General features: G+C 40.1%; 1 protein-coding gene across 1 annotated transcript; it reads left to right on the top strand.

The window, feature by feature from the left end:
• Nucleotides 1-4676: 4676 nt before the first annotated feature.
• LOC127292368 (uncharacterized) lies at nt 4677-20104 on the top strand. The gene is made up of 16 exons (XM_051321749.2): nt 4677-4771; nt 8089-8169; nt 8402-8465; nt 9696-9761; nt 9859-9912; nt 15235-15441; nt 15542-15805; nt 15880-16086; nt 16623-16883; nt 17079-17119; nt 17726-17882; nt 18014-18284; nt 18363-18579; nt 18677-18800; nt 19319-19516; nt 19604-20104. Exons 3-16 carry the CDS (start codon nt 8448-8450, stop codon nt 19985-19987), a joined length of 2469 nt encoding a protein of 822 aa, XP_051177709.1. The 5' UTR covers nt 4677-4771; nt 8089-8169; nt 8402-8447; the 3' UTR covers nt 19988-20104.
• The last annotated feature ends 1172 nt before the right edge of the window (nt 20105-21276 follow it).

The raw sequence follows: 21276 nt of genomic DNA, 5'->3' as shown, positions 1-21276 counted from the left end.
CTCATGTAAATTGGCATAATTTTCTGAGTTACCTACAGAGAATTTTGCCCAGATTCGTGACAGCAAAGAAATCTGAAACTGCGCAGTAATCCAAATCTAGTATGAACTTTTCTATCAACGACTTTACTTGGCACAACAAAACACTAAACTAAGATAAGAAGAGGTTGCTACAGTAGTAAACAACTTCCAAGACACAAATATAAAACAAAGTACTGTAGCAAAATAACACATGGGTTATCTCCCAAGAAGTTCTTTCTTTATAGCCATTAAGATGGGCTCAGCAGTTTTAATGATGCACTTGCAAGAAATAGTATTTGAAGCAAAAGAGAGCATCAAGAAGCAAATCCAAAACACATTTAAGTCTAACATGCTTCCTATGCATAGGAATCTTGTAAATAAACAAGTTCATGAAGAGCAAAGTAACAAGCATAGGAAGATAAAACAAGTGTAGCTTCAAAAATTTCAGCACATAGAGAGGCATTTTAGTAACATGAAAATTTCTACAACCATATTTTCCTCTCTCATAATAACTTTTAGTAGTGTCATGAGCAAACTCAACAATATAACTATCACATAAAGCATTCTTATCATGAGTCTCATACATAAAATTATTACTCTCCACATAAGCATAATAAATTTTATTAGTAATAGTGGGAGCAAATTCAACAAAGTAGCTATCAAATATAGGAGGCATATTGTAATCATAATCAAATTTCTCCTCCATAACAGGTGGTAACAAAAGACCAATATCATTATCATAAATAGGAGGCAAAGTATCATCAAAGTAAATTTTCTCCTCAATGCTTGGGGGAATAAAAAGATCATGAAAACCAGCTTCCCCAAGCTTAGAACTTTCTATATTATTATCAACAATGGTGTTCAAAGCGTTCATACTAATATTACTACCAGCATGCAAATAAGATTCCATAGGTTTTTTAATTTTCGCATCAAACAATCCATGTTTTAAATCAGGAAATAGAAATAGAAGCTCATTCTTGTCCATTATGCCAAACTAGTGTAAACAAGAAACAAGAAGATGCAATTGCAGGATCTAAAGGAAATAGCTTCGAGTACTTACAACGGCGAAAATAGCTTAGTAGCTGAGATCCGGAGTGTGAGTACGTTTTACCTTTCCTCCCCGGCAACGGCGCCAGAAAATAGCTTGATGTCTACGCCCCCTCCTTTTCCTGTAGACAGTGTTGGGCCTCCAAGAGCAGAGGTTTGTAGAACAGCAGCAGTTTTCCCTTAAGTGGATCACCCAAGGTTTATCGAACTCAGGGAGGAAGAGGTCAAAGATATCCCTCTCATGCAACCCTGCAACCACAAAGCAAGAAGTCTCTTGTGTCCCCAACACACCTAATAGGTGCACTAGTTCGGCGAAGAGATAGTGAAATACAGGTGGTATGAATATATATGAGCAGTAGCAACGGTGCCAGAAAATAACTTGCTGGCGTGTAGTTGATGGTGGTGGTATTGCAGCAATAGTAACGCAGTAAAACAGTAAACAAGCAGCGATAGCAGTATTTAGGAACAAGGCCTAGGGATTACACTTTCACTAGTGGACACTCTCAACATTGATCGCATAATAAATAACTCTTTCTCATATGTGCTACATACACTCTTTTGTTGGATGATGAACACATTGCGTAGGATTACACGAACCCTCAATGCCGGAGTTAACAAGCTCCACAATTCAATGTTCATATTTAAATAACCTTAGAGCATAATAGATCATTGCAAAATAAACCAAGAACTAACATAGTGCACACACTGTCCATATTACGCTATGAAGGAGGAATAGATCACATCAATACTATCATAATGATAATTAACTCCACAATCTACAAGAGATCATGATCATAGCCTACGACAAGAACCACACGGTGCACACACTAGTCACCTTTACACCATGCAGGAGGAATAGACTACTTTAATAACATCACATGAGTAGCACACAACTAGTAGCGATACAAAGCTCATCATATGGATCTCAATCATGTAAAGCAGCTCATGAGATCATTGTATTGAAGTACATAGGAGAGAGATTAACCACATAGCTACCGGTACAGCCCCGAGCCTCGATGGAGAACTACTCCCTCCTCATGGGAGCAGCAGCGGTAATGAAGATGCGGTGGAGATGGCAGCGGTGTCAATGGAGAAGCCTTCCGGGGGCACTTCCCCGTCCCGGCGGCGTGCCGGAACAGAGAGTCCTGTCCCCCAGATCTTGGCTTCGCGATGGCGGCGGCTCTGGAAGGTTTCTGTGGGTTTCATCGAACGTATCAGGGTTTTCGCGACGGAGGCTTTAAATAGGCGAAGAGGCGGCGCAGGAGGGCTGACAGGGTGGCCACACTATAGGGGGGCGCGGACCCCCCTTGGCCGCGCCGGCCTAGGGTTTGGTGGCCCTGTGCCCCCTCTCTGGCGGTTCTCGTGTGTTCTGGATGCTTCCGGGCAAAATAGGAACCTGGGCGTTGATTTCGTCCGATTCCGAGAATATTTCGTTACTAGGATTTCTGAAACCAAAAACAGCAGAAAACAGGAACTGGCACTTCGGCATCTTGTTAATAGGTTAGTTCCAGAAAATGCACGAATATGACATAAAGTGTGCATAAAACATGTAGATAACATCAATAATGTGGCATGGAACATAAGAAATTATCGATACGTCGGAGACGTATCAGCCACATCGCAGCGTTCCAACACTGTTTGGAAGCGACACGGACTGCTGGCCCTGTGGAGATTGTGCCTCACGACTTGGCCGCTTTCAACAACTACCTGCAGTGGTTCCATGAAAACACGCGTATCGAGTTAGTGAAGCGCGCGTATGCTGACTACATCTTGGACGACCCCATCGAGTTCGATGAGGTTGCGCAAAGCCAGCACGACACCTATGCTCGCAGAGGGAGATCGACTTCTATTGCTTCCGAGATGAACTTCGTGGTAATGGATTCTCTCATTAACTAGTACGTCATCTAGATTGCCATGTGCTCGCTTAAATTGTGTATGCTATGTTTGTCACAGCGGTCGGAGATCCAAAAAACAGCTGATGAGTGCGAGGTTATGTGGGACAAGAGCGGGAGAGAAGAAAAGCATGTCGGACCGTTGCGGAATTTCATTAAGGTATGATCACCAACTTTGAATGTACGCTATTATGTTCTGGTGGCTTTGTAACCATGAGTTCCATGACGCAGAACACTGCACGAAAGATGCGGCGGTTAGCCAACTTGCTAGGTTGCCGCGAAGGCGAAATTCCGCAATCCTCCTCTTCTCCAGAGCGGGAGGTATGGACTATTTTGTTGCTATCAAACATGTTCTTACTAATTTCAACTTTTGTAATCTCATTTGTTCTTGTTTGTGAAGATTCCTGACGACGAGGAAATTCTGAGTCAAAGCATACCTCCAAAGCATACCTCCAAGCAAGCCCCACGGTCTGCTTACCAGTTGAAGCCAAGGGGCAATGCTCCAAACCGGTACACTCCGGAAGATTATGTCAACCGAGGAAAGAAGGTTGTCACTGAGGAGGATGAGGCGCCGCCGCGGAGATCAGGTTTGAGGAGGATGAGGAACGACGAGCCCTTATCTTCAGAGGAGGAGGAGCAGGAGGAGCAGCAGGAGCAGCAGGAGCAGCAGGAGCAGCAGCAACAAGAGCCACGGCAGCGGACGAAGAGGATGGCCGTCCGGAAGCAGCCCGTGAGGACGACACGTCGAGGACGACAGTAGGATGTGCTCCGTGTTGTTGTGAACTATATCTTCATAAGTATCGAGTTGTGAACCCTATGTCATTTCGAACCATCTTTGTAATGCTACTTATTGTTTGAATCTACTTGCTACGATGTGAGCTATGAAGTGTTATATGTGTATGTTCTGAAATTGCAACTTGTTGTGTCCATTGTTGTACTCAAAACTGTTGGAGTTTGGTAGGATTGTAACACAAGTCAACTTGTGGCGCCCTTCACGCTGGCGCCACACTGCAGTGTGTGGCGCCCGTGGCATCGGCGCCACACACGCCAACGTATATCAACTATTGGGTCGAAAACATCCAGGGGCTCCGGACGATAAGTCCTTAGCCGTTTTGGCGAGGCTCTACGTGTGGCGCCCGTGGCATCGGCGCTACACTAGCATGTGTGGCGCCCTTGGCATCGGCGCCACACGTAGAGGCTCGCAAAACGGCTAAGTCTCAGACGAATTATCTCACAGTATGTTTTGGGCAATTGTAAGGGCATGTGTGGCGCCGATGGGAGGGGCGCCACACATGCTGCCACGTCGGATGGGCGCATCAACTCAGCGTCGCGGGCGCCACGTCGGCTGGGTGTGTGGCGCCGGCAGAAGGGGCGCCACACTGGCATGTGTGGCGCCGACATGTGGGGCGCCACACAAAAGGGTTAGATTGGTGAAATAGTTTCGCCGGAGGGTCAGTCTGTGCTTTTCTTTCACTTTTAGGTTTTTAGGTTATTTTTGTGCAAATCGCCGTTCAACCACGCGGCGGTGCAAATGCAGGCACGTGTTCGCACGCGATCGCGGTCCTTATTTTATTTATCGGTACTGGTGAGCTGTGGCACCTACTAGTATTGACATGCATCGCTGTAGTCAAAGTCTGAATTAAACTATGAGCCGAGTCTGCGACTCTGCATATGGAACCGTTCCCACTTAATTTAAGTCACTAGAGCTACATACTAGTACTTGGGTTAAACTTGATGATCTGGATCCATTCCTGGTCAGGTACCAAAGGTCTACGCTCGCTCGATGCCGGAGTCCCTCTTCCTCCAGTCTCCAGGTCAGTGCTTCTGCCTCTGCCCTCTGCTCTGATATTGTTGTTTTTCGGATTTGTGCTATGAAACTGCACTTTCTTCGTGATTTGGGGACGTTTATGCCTCTTTTATTACCAAACCTCATTTTGAAAATCCAACCGGAGAGAGCATGCATATGTACGAGGACCGTCAGACGGGTGCCATTGCCGCCTCCGCAGCTCCAAGGAATGGCCCCCAACAACATATATATAGCTCTGCATCTACGTACGCTCCATGAATTTGGAGGCCCAGCCAGCGACGAAGATACCGCTACTAGGCCTGAGCTATACGGCTTGGGTTAGGGAAATACTGTAGGAAAAGATTACGCATATTTTGTTGCATCTTTGATTCCGTATGAAATATTCCATGCTTTGCTATTTCATTATAAAGGTTTCATCTTTTGTAACCAAGATTATTCCAAATTCTTGGATCAGTAATACCCATAGTACAAATTGGTTCCTCGTCAATAAGTCTACAAAATTATAGTATACAATATGGATCAAATATGTTGTGGTGTCGTCTATCTTGATGCCAACATTGTTGTCCTTAGGGTCACTATTTTGTGGATAGACTGTTTTCTCATCCACAACAACTATCGCCAATTCTTGATGATGTTTAAGCATCAATTGATGATGTTTTCTACTTTACTGTCGGATGCACACTTTCACGATTTCATAGTGATACTTAATTTTAAGGAAATAATTAGTAATCGGAAATAATTGTGAGGATGCAAAGCTACTAGATCAGCTCTATAAAATCACACATAGTATCATGACGAACTCAAAAGTCCTACTACGAGTAATATATGCTCCTAATTCCTAAAACATCATCAATAAACCAATTGTAAATTATCGTGTTGGAAGACTAAAGACACAACTTCAGTCATCATTTATAAATCCTTATGAAGTAACAATCAATCAATCAACGCTGGCAAACACAAAATAGTGTGTATTACCTTTTCTTAAGGAATCAAAACAGTGCTCTCTGCATCGGTGCATGCACACAACAATATATTATTCATAATTCAAAAAATATTAGGCAAAGCCAGGCAGCGATGCTGAACAAGTCGACAAAAAATAAATACCTGAGGTTGGCCACCTTGCAATGGTATCTCCACAACTCTACAACAAACAATATGACAACTGACCGGAACTACCGAAAAGTACACAACTTCTAGTCCAAGACTTGGCAAAGGGTTTGTCGCACGTACACCGATGGTGACCAGTTCAATTGTATGTTGATCTTGGGATTTTCATCACCAAAGTTGAGTGTCCTTCCAATAACTTCAGCAAGCCCATGATGCAATCTCTAGGAGGGAAGGTCTAAGCTCAACCCCGACGACATGTGCCCCGTCTTGACCCATCTCGAGTACGAAACCTACATGAACTATGGTGCACCATGTGGTGGCATGGCGCAACTTCCAATGAAGATACAAATGATGCCTCAAGAACGAACCTGAGAGGAGTGTGCATCGGTGGCGGAGCCAGCATATAATTGTTGAGTCCAAATAAACCCAATGAGTCTTTCGTAATCTAGGCTAAACTGCTACTTAGCACCTTATATCACTTAGTTTGACACTATAGTTTTACATGGATGCACCCAATGCTTAATTCTACTAGCTTCGCCACTGTGCATGTGTGGTGACATTCACATGAGTCCAACCTGATACAACGACGATGGTAGCTGCAAGGGGAAACGGTTGCGTTGCTGGTGGCATATGTGTTCTTCACTTGCAAAGTTGCAAGGGGTAAAGCAGGATATGAGAGGTGACACTATTATACTTACTCTTAGGAAAGGCCCCCGTCGCGACTAATCAGATCATCAGAGGGTAGGGAGGCGCTAGTTGTTAAGTAGGAAAAGGAAAACACAATATCTAGGTAGGGGGGAGACACCGGATGTCATACATGACATCTGGACTTCTAAGCAAATGTGTCACGTAGAATATATAATTGGAGATTATAACACATGCAAAAGGAAGAAAAAATGTAATGGGTTGGCACTTGGGGATGTGGCATGCCTGTAGAGGTGAAATGACAGGCTTGCATGTGAAGAGGAGTGAGTTAGTACCGTACGCACGATTATTTAAAATTGGATGTCCACAGGAAATTGTAAGAAGATGAATATCGTTTGTACTCCCTCCATTTTTATTTAGTTTTCGTTCTAGGTTAAGTCAAACTCAAACTTTGTCAAGTTTGACAAAAAACATAGGAAAAACAACCTTATTACCCAAGGCATATAATATGAAAATATATTTTATAGCAATTCTAATATATATTTGAAATTATTGATATTAGTATATTTTTTCCTAAATATTTAGTTCAATTTTATAAAATTTGACTTTTCGCTAATCCTAAAACGCAATCTATTTGTAAACAGAGGGAGTGTAAATTTTCGCTGAATACACATGCATCTCTCTGATTTGATGCATATGCACATCTGCTATATGGTATAGATTTTAGTATTCGAATGTTACAAAAGGTAGGTTGATGGGGATATTCATTTCGGCTCACGTGTGCATATGAACCCACTATGTGAAAACACATTTTAAAATATCAAAAAATTCTGAAATAAAATTGCGCATGTACATCTAAACATTCTATGTTGGAACACAAGTTTTCTCTTCTTTGATATATTGTTCACACCAACATGTGTATTTATTTCCCACAGCTCATTCTTTGTACTATGGAAATTTACATTATCTATTCTCTATTTACAGAATGCGGATTTGTGGCATGCAAGCTCGTGTGAGTTTGGCACTTTAAAATTTTGAAAATGATATTAAGAATTTTAAACATATTATAAATGGTTTGCGTGGATAGATACATGTCTTCTTTATATATCTGCAAGTTTCAGTGAAAATGGTGTATTTTGGGCTACACAAAAAATGATAGCTTTGCGGTTTAAAAAGGGGGCAAACTCCATTTTGATCCCACATTTGTCTCTTTATGTGTAAATAACGGTTATACATATATTTCAATGAAGCTTGTGTTGTGCATAGTGTATATGTAGTTGTAGTTGTATACTTATTTTTAGTATTAGGATTGATTTTTTAACGAGCTCAGTTTAGCTCGGGTTTTACAAGGAGTTTTCTCTAGTTATGGAGCTAGATATAATTCTTAGAGCCATCCGACTAATTGAAGAATAATGTTCTCACAAACCTTAAATAACTCTGACCAATGTGTATTCCATTTTTTCCTTCACTGAGCTTTGACTAATCGTACAAAATATTTATGACATAGGGATAATGATGTGAGCCAAGTATTAATGTGTCATTTTTGTCACTTCAACCTGATATTTTATTTAGGCCGACGTGATTGCGTCCCGAGGAAGAATAACACGGAGAGAACAAATTCCCAAAGCCGTGGTTGAAGAATCAAATACGTCGGTGAGGTTTTATGAAATATTACTATGGTGCAGTAGCTTACGATATTCATCTGAATCATACTTTATGTTCTCCAAATTTTCGCTGCTTCGTGGGGACATCTTTCTTGTTTTAAAAATTACCCCCCACATCAAATTGTATTTGACATGGCATAATTGTATACGGCACCAGAAGATAGTTGAGTTAGTTTTGGGCAATTAAAGTAGGGAAGACATTGGTTTTGTTTTACTTGCAGGACAGTGGGTAGGATCGGAAGAGTCAACCAGAAGCTACAAGGTGATATGAAGGAGCCAAAAATGGTGAGGCTTTTTGGCTATGAAATTTCAACGCCAATCTCGGTCAAACCTTCTTTGATTTCTTATCTGTTTCCAACTAGATTTAGTTGTTTCAGTAAGACATTGTATGGTTAACCTTGATCTAGTTCTAACATAAAACTTATTGGCTGAGATATGTACTCCCTCCATCCCACCGAAAATGACTCAAATTTATCAAAAATGCATTCGATAAACATCTCAACCATTAGGGAAACTCCACTGGGGGCTCAAGACGAGTCGCCTTGATGACAAAATTGCCAAAAGTGTGATAACACCGTGCAATTAGACGTGTGTGTGTTGAGTTAATGCTACAAGTTCACCATCACAAGTATGAGTACTAATGGGAGAATTTTTATTGATATCTCCACTAGGTCTATCCTCAAGCCCTCCAAAGTACCCCCACCCCACCCCACCCCCCGTGTTCTAAAGAAATGACTTGGAGAACATTGTACGAAACTCGAATAGTTGATTGTGTATGCACGGGGCTTACAATTGTACAACACGAGAACTCCAACTTAATTGGAAGGCGGCCACCGACATATTTAAGATTATACGTAAATGACTCAAGGGCCTCGAGAAGACAAAAGAAATTCATATCTGCAAATTTGCATGTTGTTGCTATCATCATGTTCATCAACAGACAAGCTCGGTGTAGGAAATTCCTTCTTTTTTCGGACACCAAAGAACCTCGTCGATTTCATCCTCTGAACTCTTTCAGTTACCATTGTAATCCCATTATCCACAAATAACATAGCCCAAGAAAGAGTAGGACTTTTACCTGCACAAGGGGGTGAACCTACGTAAATTGAGTCCTCTGTAGCATATGATGATTATGATGATTTTGGTATATCCACAACTAAACAAGTTACACACAGTCGCATGGATACACTCGCGAGGTTGAGATCTCCTCAGTTTTATCCCTCAGCAAAACATGCATGCCGCTGAAACATTTAGGTTGGATACCAAAATAATCTCTATAAATACATGTTAGGTGTCCTTAGGGTGCATCGCCTCTCAATGATCTTTTCTAGGATATGATAGGTACTTAGAGATAACTATCCCAATGCAAATATCTTTCATATTCTTGATATTTCTTATTGCAAGAGCACTCTTATTATGAAGTACAGTTCTAATTTGGGTGGTATTTTTTTAGATATCATATCTCATGTAAGATACGTCTAAACTATATCTCTTCATTAATTATTTGCCTTGTAGAAAAAAAAACCGATGTGGCGGCTACAAGACGGAGCCATGATGGAGCGTTGGGAGCGGACAAATTATGTAAGGGGAGATCATTCCATATTCGTAACTCATAGTTAATTATTATTTTCTACAAAGTTAGTTATAATATTGATGGTTGAATTGTTGAACTCTTTAGGATGATAGTGGGACGTCATTTTACAACCCAAATAGAGAAGGTGTTACAAATGAGGTAAACAAGGTGATCTTATAAGGAACGGGATTTCACCATTGATCTCTCATCACAAATATCTATGTTGATATTGTTTTTCTTTGTCACCGTTTTAATATCGAACACGCATTGAAATTAACATATCAAGTAATTCTTCATATTTTTTGAAAATAGATCTTTACTAACTAAAATTTTGCATCACGGTGATACAAGTGAAAATGGTTCACACTCGTCTTCTGCATAGCAAGATGTACACATCCCAAATAACACAATGTATATAAGTAAATATGCATGGTTCTGCAAAAGGAAGGCAACCAAAAGTGCCGGAGGATCGATCCAAAGACTGAACTAACACCCATGTGAGGTCAAAAAAAAACCCACCTTGACTAGTTGCTCGAGTTGGATATGTGTCGTTGCAGAAATCTCCTTATGTTTTGTGCACTTAAGCATAGAAAAAATATGGAGCCAATGTGCACATAAGTGTATAACCTCTAGCGGAGAAGTAACCTTCTATTTCTCAGAACCTGTTTCGCTCCTACAAAGCCAAAGAGCCCAACACAAGGTCACTTCTCCCATGAGAATATGGGAACTAGGATTTTTTATGAATGTCCATTAGCCGGCTACCAAATATGTTTAAGAGTCTAAGGTTGGTACAAATTATAAGCCACGTGGACAATCGACGACACTTGGCAAGCAAACTTGAACTTACAAAGTGATGTTTAGTTCATTCATCGCCATGGCAAGAGACACAATTTTTTGCTTCCTTGCTAATTATTCTTCGCAAGGTTACCCTTAGTCAAGATCACTCCTCTCCAATGGTGTCAAAGAAAGATCTTATTTTAAAGGATACTCTTAACTTCCACCATATTTTGTTATTTGATGGGGATTCAGTATGAATTCAGCCTTGATAAGTGAATTTACAATGATTTTCTATTTAGTTCTAGGTTCTAATGGCAGTGGCACCATGCCTCAAATGAACAAAATCTATCACACCCAACAGAGTGTTCCGCATTGCTAATCTTGGCAACATCATGTCTCTCCTTCGGGGAATATATAGTGGATATGGTTCCAAGACTTCTGCGATTAATTGTTTCATATTTATGCCGTACAATGCAAAAAAAACCAGAGTAATGCTCTTGTAATGGCACATTACAAATCCAATTGTCTTCCAAAAATCTTACTTGAGATTTTTCCTGGATGGAGAATGTTCTAAACAAGAAAAGGTGTTGTTTTTCTAAGACCGACCGAGTGAGAAGCGGAAAAAAAATCGATAAAGGCGCTTTATTATTCAAAAAAAATTAAGCATTACTCTCAGCATCTACATAACTAGGATGCACACCGCCGTTCGAGAACAGTTCAACCAAATAATTTGATACAAACGAAAAATAACTGACTGGAAAGCCAAACTAGGTAGGAGGAGCCAATCCTAAAACTATGCAGCCACCCATATTGGGTAATAAACTCTTTCGCCGTAACCTTCAACCGCGTCGGTCCTCCAGGCGTTGAAGCGGCGACCATGAACGGAGCAAAGTCGTACATCATTAGATGACGTGAATAAGAGAAGAATTTTTATCATTAAAAACCTTGTCATTCCTACATAGTCAAAGCGACCATATAACAGCAATCGCTCCCACCCTGATAAGTATCTTAAACAAGGTTTAAAATAGCACGATTTTCCTCCGCTAATAGCGCGTTATAGCATATCTAGAAGGTCCATGCTAAATTTTAGTAATTTTACTCGTTGTGGCACTATTTGCGAAATAACATGCTATATCGCGGTAAAATTTCATAACGTTAGCGTGCTATTTTTTTCAGACAAGTTACCTTCACTTCTCCGTGGTAATGAACTCCTGGTTCCACTTCTAAATCAGAAGATAATATTGCTAATGCTAATAATTTTAATAAATATTTTATACTATGTTGTTGTCTTGTGAAATGTTGATGTTAGCCTTCTAAAATATTTAAGATCTATTTTTATGTGTGGTTATGTATGTATGATTCAGTCACTTTTGGACTATATATCCATTCGTTCTAGTAAAATTATTTATTTTTAGGTCATATTTAGTATTATTTTGAAAACGCTATTTGAAATATACCACGTTGTTAGCACGATATAGCGTCCATAGCTGCCGCTATTTCATTTAGCATGCTATTTTAACCTTGAACTTAAACCTAGAGTTCACTCAATTTAGCCAATTGCCAAAGTATTTGCAATTTTTCATAAAGGGTATAAGGTAGGAGATATTTGAATGATTGACCATATAGACCTAACGAACTGACAAAAAGGTATTTTATTGTCTCCTCTTCATGACAGAAAACACGTTTCGTACAACCATGTCAGTTGCATTTTGCAAGGTTATCTTTCGTAATAATAACACCACGATGAAGGTACCATGCAAAAAAATCTTAGTTGTCAATGGTATCTTCATCTTCCAAATTAATTTATTATTTACAATCGGATAAATGAGTTCAATTAAATCTTTATATATGGATCCTACCGAGAATACACCATTCTTGGTAAATCCCCAACGAAATACATCACCATGTAAAAGCACAAAAATTAGACTAGAATTGATATAGTGCTTTAGAGCCAATTTACTTATTACGTAGGAGATCTTACCATTCACCATCCTTAATAAGAAGCTTAGATACCATTAACTAAACAGCCTAATGTTCTTTACTTCAAAATCATGGATCTCTAAGCAACCTTGATCTTTCAAACGAAAAATAACATTGTTTTTTGGTGAGTCGGCATATCCTTTCTCACTATCACTTTACCAGGAAATTGTAGACCTAACGCAAGTACACATTATAGGACACCTTTCACCACTTGGAACAAAGACATCATGTACAAGAACATGTTGGTAAGCACATGGTTGATTAGGACCAATCATCATACATAGGACATATATTTTTCTTATTCAAGTCTAATCCTATTTACAATCTTTCTCTGCGTGTTTCTCTTCCGCATTGGTAAGTTAGCAAAAACTAATGAAAATAACAAAAATAAATGGGTAGGAAACCGATGAAAATAAAAATGGAAATTTTGGTGTACACGGATCTAGCTTCCTAGGCTTCACTGAAGCGGAATAATTCGTTTTGTGAAATTTGATCTTCATGCTAGAGAGCTGTTCAAAAGAGTGTAGCACCATTTCAAGATTCTTAGCCTTTTCTGAATCGTGGCCCATAAAAAAACCATAACATGTAGAACGGATAAACCATTATGATGAGGAACCACCTCTTTGATCTGATCAATTGTGTTTGCTTGCTCAACGAGGATCTTGAGCATATCCACTACAATATTACACTACTTCAGATAGTGCGGAAGTGGATCTTCTTGGCGCATGCCCTTCTTTGCCTAGAAATAATGACAAACGTCATAGTTGACTGTTATGGCCACACTAACTCCATAGAAGAAGATTTCAACCCATCTACCACACTTAGGACAGAAAAAGTTCCATTCTTAGCATTTACTTGAGAAATGTCCATTTGACCTTATCATAAGTCTTCTCAAATTAAATTTTGAAGACAACACCGCTTATCTTCCTCATTAATAGTCTCATGAAGAACAACTACCACATCTAAGATATTTCTACCTTGCATGAAAATTGTATAGGTTTGACAAACCGCATGTGTGCTATCACATTTAACTGATTATTTGAGAAGTTATTCATTGCATAGCCAACTAAAAAGAATCAAACATGGAATATACTACTCCCTCTGATCCATAATAAGTGTCGGGGATTTAGTTCAAATTTGAGAAAATTTAAACATGGAATATACTACTCCCTCATCCATAATAAGTGTTGGGGCTTTAGTTCAAAATTTCTCAAATTTGAACTAAACCCCCGACACTTATTATGTATCGGAGGGAGTAATTAATTTCATAAGTTTAGGTTGAATGCCTAAACTTGGAGTATCATTAGTCAGTGCATAACATGTTTATTTTATTCGTTTTTAACTACTCGTTGAAAATGAGGCAAACGGTACTCAAATGGAAGTTAAATGTGTTGTACATGTAGGGTGTGTCCCATCTCTTGATTAAAAAGGTTGTTGAAAAATGAAAGTCATAACAGCAACATGCTCAAATAACTTTGGCTAACAAGCCACGATAGCAAAAGCAAACTTAAACGCGTCTACATGCGGGAAGCGGACTTTTAGCTCTCGGGTGCAACGCACCCCCATAGACCAAAAATATTATAGTAATTTAAAAAAGTTAAAAAAATCCTTCCTGGAAACCAAGGATAATCAAGTTTGTACTCGTAAAAAAAATGTTTGAAAACGAAATGATTCTCATGGTCTCCAGGGCAAAAAAGATAAAATTATGACCAATATAAAATGAATAGTACCTAGTCATGGGGCGTTTCAAGTTTTTTTTACCCAGGATACAATAAAAGTAATTTCTTAGGGAAATATTTTGTTTCAAGTACAATACCTGATCATCTTCGATTCCCAAAAAAGTTTGAATTTTTTCAACTTTTTTAATATATTTTTTTATTTTTCCAAGTATAGGGGTGTGTGGCACCCGAGAGCCAATCTATATTTCCCTCTACATGCGTCACTATAATCAGCTTTCGTGTCCAGAACATGATCACATGACCCACTGCGCAGAGGTCGTTGAGTCAATGCAGGCGGTCAGGTACATGAGGTAGACGAGGTCGAGGCGACCTTCTGCCGGAAGGCGGCCGGAAGCAGCAGGTGCAGGTGGTGGCGTCTCATAAGGTTGGTAGGAAGAATACAAAGACCAAGATAGAGAATGAGAGAGAGAGCGAGAGTCAGAGTCGGAAGGAGATGTGTTGTACATGTAGGGGGGATGCACAAGGGCAAGGTTGTGGATGTAAAATGTTTTACATGAACCTCAGAACACCGATGACCACTGAATAAGGCCAGGAGAAGCAAGTTATTCCGCAATCTCCGGTTGGTAAGGGTTTTTCTCCACAGTATATCGGTCGGTCCAACGGGAATAGCGTGTGCACTACATGGACGATGATGTGGGACTTCAGAGCAAGAAATAGGTCATACAGAAAAAATGTTGTTTTAGAGTTAATTAAGGGGCAAAATGAGGCAGGTATAGAAAATGCCCCCATACTAGTTACTTCTACATTTTACTGAAAATATGCCCCCTTACAAAAAAAAATACAGTAGGGAGGAGGATTTTTCAGTGTACTGAAAACCACCAAAATTTGGTGGGAGGGAAATTTCTGATCCGCGGCACCATTTACTATGCAGCTACTGCTGTACCGAATACCTGCCTACAGCCGATTGCTACAACGTTTTAAGTTTTGTATTAAAATTTTATTTTTATTTCTCCTTCTTATGTTTCCACTGGTATTTTTTTCGTAGGCAATTATGAAGGTTGGGCCATGGGGTGGACAAAAAAGCAAGCCTAGTTACATCAAGGTGGAACCACAACATCTGAATAGCATCACAATCCGTAGTGGAGAGGTCATATATTCCTTTGCGTTTTCGTACAGTGACCACGGTGGAAAGCACCACCATGAAGGTCCATGGGGAGCTTGCGAGGGCTTCACTTACGGGAGCTTTGACACGGTGAGTCTGTAGACATAACTCAAGATGTGATTTCAAGAAAGAAGGCATGCGTATATCTGTATATATAGCTAGGCTGATAATCATTTTTCACCCCTTGTAGATTCAGCTAGGACCCTCGGAGTTTCTGACTGAAGTTTCTGGAACAGTTGGTTTCTCTACCAAATATTCTTCTGACGTTGTAACGTCTATTATGTTCCTCACCACTGTTCGTCGATATGGACCTTTTGGAGGAGGAGGAGGAACTCCTTTCCACAGTCCAGTGATGAGCAATGGCTGCATCATTGGCTTTTTCGCCCATGTCGATAGGGTAGTTGACGCAATTGGTCTGTATATGATCCCAGAGAGGGAACCAATTAAGGAACAGGTGCCAATTAATTTATTTTAGTTTCTTTTGAGATTATCAATCTGAAATTGTTACGTTAACTGGATTACACTCAGGATTCGATTACAAAAATTGGGCCATGGGGAGGTTATTCAGGGAAGCCTAATGATGTGGATGTGTTGCCCCGACGTCTGATAAGTGTGGTGCTTCATAGTGGTAATGTAATCAACTCACTTATGTTTACATACAGTGATTACGATGAACAGCACCACACCGTTGGTCCATGGGGGGCGAGTGAGCCTCTAGACGGGAGCTTTCATGAGGTGCGTATAGGTCTTACTAGTAACTTGTTACAGTGCTTTGCTGATTCGCAAGAAATCACTTTTCTGTGGATTTAAGATATAATTTTATTCTCTTCTACTGATGTGCATATGTATGAATTTCTTCTTCCACTTTATATTTCTAAAGGGCAATCCTTCTCTTCTGAAGTCGATGGCATTTTTGGCTTGGTACAGTACTGAATATGAAATATTGACTCTTTTTGTAAACTAGCACAGTGGTGGCAGACCTCGTAGTATACTGCTGTCAAAAAGAAAGGCTAGTAGTATACTGAGCCGTTGGTCTCGATTATTTGAGTTGAATCATACACCAACACTTTAATTTTGATCCTGCATTGGTGTTCAACTCTAGAGTAAACAAGGTTTATCTCGAGAAAACTGAGCATAAATTAAATGTACCCCGTTCATTTTCCTTCCGTTAATCCGGTTATCCATTACTATCACTTTGTAAATTCGCAAGAAAAAAATACTATCACTTTGTACAAATAGCTAGGATGATAATCAATTTTCTTCACATGCAGATTATTCTTGGGCGGTCAGATTTTTTGATTGAAGTTTCTGGAACAATTGGTGGGAACTCCGAATATTCAGATGTTATAACATCACTTTTCTTTCTCACCAATACCGATAGCTATGGACCATATGGAAATGGAGGGGGGACTCATTTTCGCAGCCCTCTGCAGAGCAATGGTAGTATTGTTGGCTTCTTTGTCAATGCTGGAGACGTGATTGACGCAATTGGTGTCTATTTTAGCCCTGAGAGGGAGACAATCAAAAACGAGGTACATATTTATATCCCGAATTATGTAGGTCATCCATCCAGCCCTAATGCCTTATAGAAATGAGAGAGGGGTGTATAGAGAATTGCAATTTGTGATGAAGTGGAGAATTAAGGGTACAGATTTCTCTGTTTTAACGGTGGTCTTTCCCGCTTTGATGGTAGAACAGAGATGATACCTTTCCTGTTTCCTATGTAGGTGGAAGAAAGTTCTAGAATTTCAGATGCTTCAAGGGAAAGGTAAGACGGGCTCCGATGCAAGCGCACTCTAATACCAGGATAGCTGATACAAATCACATTTCTTCTCTTACTAGTATGAGTTTATCAATGCTCTCCTGACTATTCGTTCTTGAATCATAATTCACATGACATATTTTTCTTACAATAAATCACATGACATATACCCTGATTCAAGAGCATGTATACATGTGAATTTGATTCAAGAGCATGTATACCAGCTCCCGGATCTTTCTATTTCCAATACTGGTCTTATGATCCTTAAAATTCTGGTGTCTTTCAACTTTTTCGATGCTGAGTCGTAGAAATTTGCAACCGAGCTGTCTCTCGATAGTGTCCATTTGTTGTCTTAGTAATAACACAACTAGTGCTATCAGCAAAATATTGGTTTGATTGACAAACAAAAATTGGTACTCGGGAGAATACGTTGAAGACCATTTTAATTTCAGTTTGTTGTTATGTTGTCATGCTTCAGTGAATAAACTAATCTCAATATATATCAACTAAGGAGTGAAGCAAATCGATGTGCTTACCATATACCAATGAACATTTTGTGTTTACGAGGGAATTTATTTCTCTGTGTTTTGATAATGGGCATGCTGTAATCAGGGTGGACATAAAAGCTGCATTCGATGTTCTAGAGAATATAATAGTTGAGGAAAGTGCGGAGCCGGTGAATCTGCCATTAGCACTTTTACAACACATTACTGATGATTTCGCCGATAAGCGACAAATTGGCCACGGTGGATTTGGAGTCGTTTACAAGGTAAGCTTATGTTCTACAATCCCGGGTTGTAAAAGCTTTCACAAAGCAGAGCAGAATTTGGTCTAAAGTTCTTGGATGTGCTACCCAAAAAAGGTTTTTTGCGAATAGTGCTAACCAGAAAAGTTAAACAGGGAGATCTTCAAAACGGGAGCGTTGCTATTAAAAGGCTTTTAAACAGCCATACAATCGAAGAGGAGCCATTTTATCGCGAGGCTACTTCTCTAATCAGTGTAAAGCACCCAAATATAGTGAGGCTTCTAGGCTACTGTGCTAATACTGAGGAGGAAGCAATGAAACATCCAGATCCAGGGGAAACTTTGAAGTATATATTTGTGGAGATAAGGGAAAGATTACTGTGTTTTGAATATATCAAGAATGGAAGCCTCGATCAATATCTTACGGGTATGACAATGCATGTGGTATGTCGTTATTTTGTTAATCTTTTCATTTCTTACATTTTCTCTTGTTTAACTTGTGTAGATGAACTAAGGGGACTTGAATGGCATGAGCGGTTCCAACTAATTCGAGGAATTTGCAACGGACTGGCTTATCTTCACAGGAAGGGTATTGTTCACAGGGATATGAAACCTGCGAATATACTAATTGATGATCTTATGATACCAAAGATTACAGATTTTGGTATATCAAAACTCCTTGATGGAACGCACGCTGTCACTAGTAATACCACAGGAACATTGTAAGCTTGCACACGGAGAACCCAATTTTCTATATCAGGTTTACCTCGTTTCCTTAATGGAGTGCGACAAATAATGGTACATTGTACTTTCATGCAGTGGATATTGCGCTCCGGAAACCATAATGGATGGTGTGGTTTCAATCAAGTCAGACATCTACAGCTTGGGTGTCATAATTACCGAGCTCGTGACTGGATGCAAGGACGACCCTGATATTAAACAGGTAAGAATAATTCAACTGATCACAGTTCAAGCCTCTCAATTTCCTGTCAATGGTGTTCTTTTTCCAAGCAGTACTTTTCCTGCAATTTCATGGAAACCACATCTAGCTTTAGACATATACCGGATGAAATTCAAATTAAGGTCCAAGCAACATGAGTTTTTTTTTTTTTTTGAGAACCAACCTGAGGTTGGGTGGTTAGGAGGGTGGTTGTACCCCCAACCCACCAGAGTTCAAACCCCAGGTTTGACATCTGTGTGTCTCATAAAGGCGGAATATTCATTCAGTGGGAGGCGACGTTCCCGTCGACAGCGAGGCGCCTGTGGTGACTTCGTCAATTTCAAGATCCAATCCGCCGGCTCAGTCTTCCGAAGGTGCTCATAGGGGTAGGGTGTGCGTGTGTGCGTTCATAGGGGTGAGTGTATACGCGTGTATGTGAGCGTCTGCGTCTCAAAAAAAAAAACATGAGTTTTTTTATTAGAGCTAAAAAAAGATCTTTCCATCGCTCTGTGAAATGACAGGTGCTTAGAAAGTGGAGGTACAGGTGGAATAGAGTAAAGAAGTATCCAGCACTGGGCTACCAACAAATAACTGAATGCACTCAAATTGCGGTAAGATGCTTGTCAGTGTCCCCAAAGGAAAGACCTTATATATGGGAAATAGTAAGCATGCTTAACGCAACGGAAGGCAACGATGCCGATGAATCTGTTGTAGGCCTGGTAAGCTCGTCTTCACAGAAATATCAGCGCATGGCATATTAGTTTAGATTATTTAGTACTTACGAAGTGTGAAATCTTCTCATGCAGATAAGCCCTTACCCTTGGGAGCTGCTTGAAATTGAACCACTGGAGCTTAATTTCCCTTTCGAGATAAACAAGCAGATACCATGCTCACTCCAGCTAACCAATGTAACAGATGAGTATGTCGCCTTCGATACGGAAATGACAAGCATGCTGCAATACTGCACAGAGCCGGAGATCGGTGTTGTGCCACCACGATCCAAGTGCACTGTGACAGTAACACTGCAAGCGCGGGAGAGGGCTCCGCATGATACGGCCTCCAACGATGAGTTCGTCGTGCGGTGCGCTATTGTGGATGAGGGCCTGGCTGCTGAGGATATCACCGAGGACATGTTCGACAACAAGTCGGGCAAAGTGGTCGATGAGGTGAGGTTGACGGTTGTTATTTAGCGCAACGCAGTGGCACGAAGAACCTAACATGTTTGCCGTGAGCAGTTCCCCAAACAAGGTTTTTCATTATTTTCCTAACTGTGGGAACAAGGTTTATGAAGTACCCAGATTGATTTTCAGGCCTTGCATACTTCTCTCGTATTTCCGCGCCCAAGGGGCTTGGTGATTGGAGGGTTTAGTGAACCCCTCCCTTTCACCAAATCCCTTTCAATCTCTTCAAATTCTCTTTCAACTACAAGTATGGTGGAGAGTTTTAATCTATGCAAAAGTAAGAGGATATCTAGAGATACCTCGGAATTATCCCATCCAAATCCAGCTTGGTAAAAGAACTATTGGAGATTTTTTAAGATTCGAGATAATCCACTCCGATCCTTTTAAATACACTAAAAAATGAACAAGGCCTTAGTGTGTTCAGATAATCTCTATACATTTCGATGTCAACATGTTCTTAGAGACAATGGTTTAAGAAATTCTCTCTCAACATTCTTCAATTTTCTAGGAGCTTGTATATATACATAATATAGTTATTCTCTTCTATGTTTCAATAATATCATGTAACTCTCATTTCAACTAGCAACGATGCATCATCCCCTACACCACTAGCACGGTAATTTCTACTTTTGCAAAAATATGGCCCTCTTACAACTTACTACTCGCCAAATGCATCTTATTTTTCATGTGTGCTCTCTCCTTGCCAAGTGTTGCATGTTCCCCACACGGTGTCTACATGTTAGCCAAATATCGCAAGGAGAAGAAAGGTGGGATGAAGATGATAGAGAAACGGGGCCGGGATCAGGAGGTTTTCCTCTTCCGAATTGTGAATTGTTTCCATAGTTGCGTTTAAAACTAGATCTCATGTTGATAATTTTCATAAAAAAATTATTTTCAAAACTAGTACTTTTGTACTCTGAGTTGCAGTGCAAGTGTACCCCGCTTTCAACCAGTGGTACGTTACTTTTCATTATACTAGCACTCCGTCTTCAGTGTATTAGCACTCTGTTTCAGTGTACTTTTCCTCCGTTCTATGTGTGCTTGTACCCCATTTTTTATGTGCTTGTACTTTCGTGAATTTATACTCCATTTTCTATGTAATGTACCTCCTATGTTTATACAAAGTACTTCGGCTAGTGTTTTTGTCCTTTAATTCTTAATGTACGTGTACTTTTGTAGTTCGGTTCTTGCTATACGGCATGTACTCCTTGTTTTTCGTTCGGTGTACTTCGTGCAATGTAATTCATGTACTTAGTGAAATTCCTAAGTGTACTTTGTGCACTTTCTGCAATGTACTT

This window comes from Lolium perenne, chromosome 4 (genome assembly GCF_019359855.2).
Source record: "Lolium perenne isolate Kyuss_39 chromosome 4, Kyuss_2.0, whole genome shotgun sequence".
In the NCBI taxonomy this organism is placed as follows: domain Eukaryota; kingdom Viridiplantae; phylum Streptophyta; class Magnoliopsida; order Poales; family Poaceae; genus Lolium; species Lolium perenne.
The sequence above is the reverse complement of the archived record's forward strand: the minus strand, read 5'-3'. Positions and strand labels throughout refer to the sequence as shown.

Bases quoted from the DNA above. Each gene is read 5' to 3' on its own strand.
- LOC127292368 (XM_051321749.2), top strand. The intron at 15,442-15,541 runs GTGAGTCTGTAG...CACCCCTTGTAG, and splicing joins CTTACGGGAGCTTTGACACG to ATTCAGCTAGGACCCTCGGA. The intron at 18,801-19,318 runs GTAAGAATAATT...GTGAAATGACAG, and splicing joins ACGACCCTGATATTAAACAG to GTGCTTAGAAAGTGGAGGTA.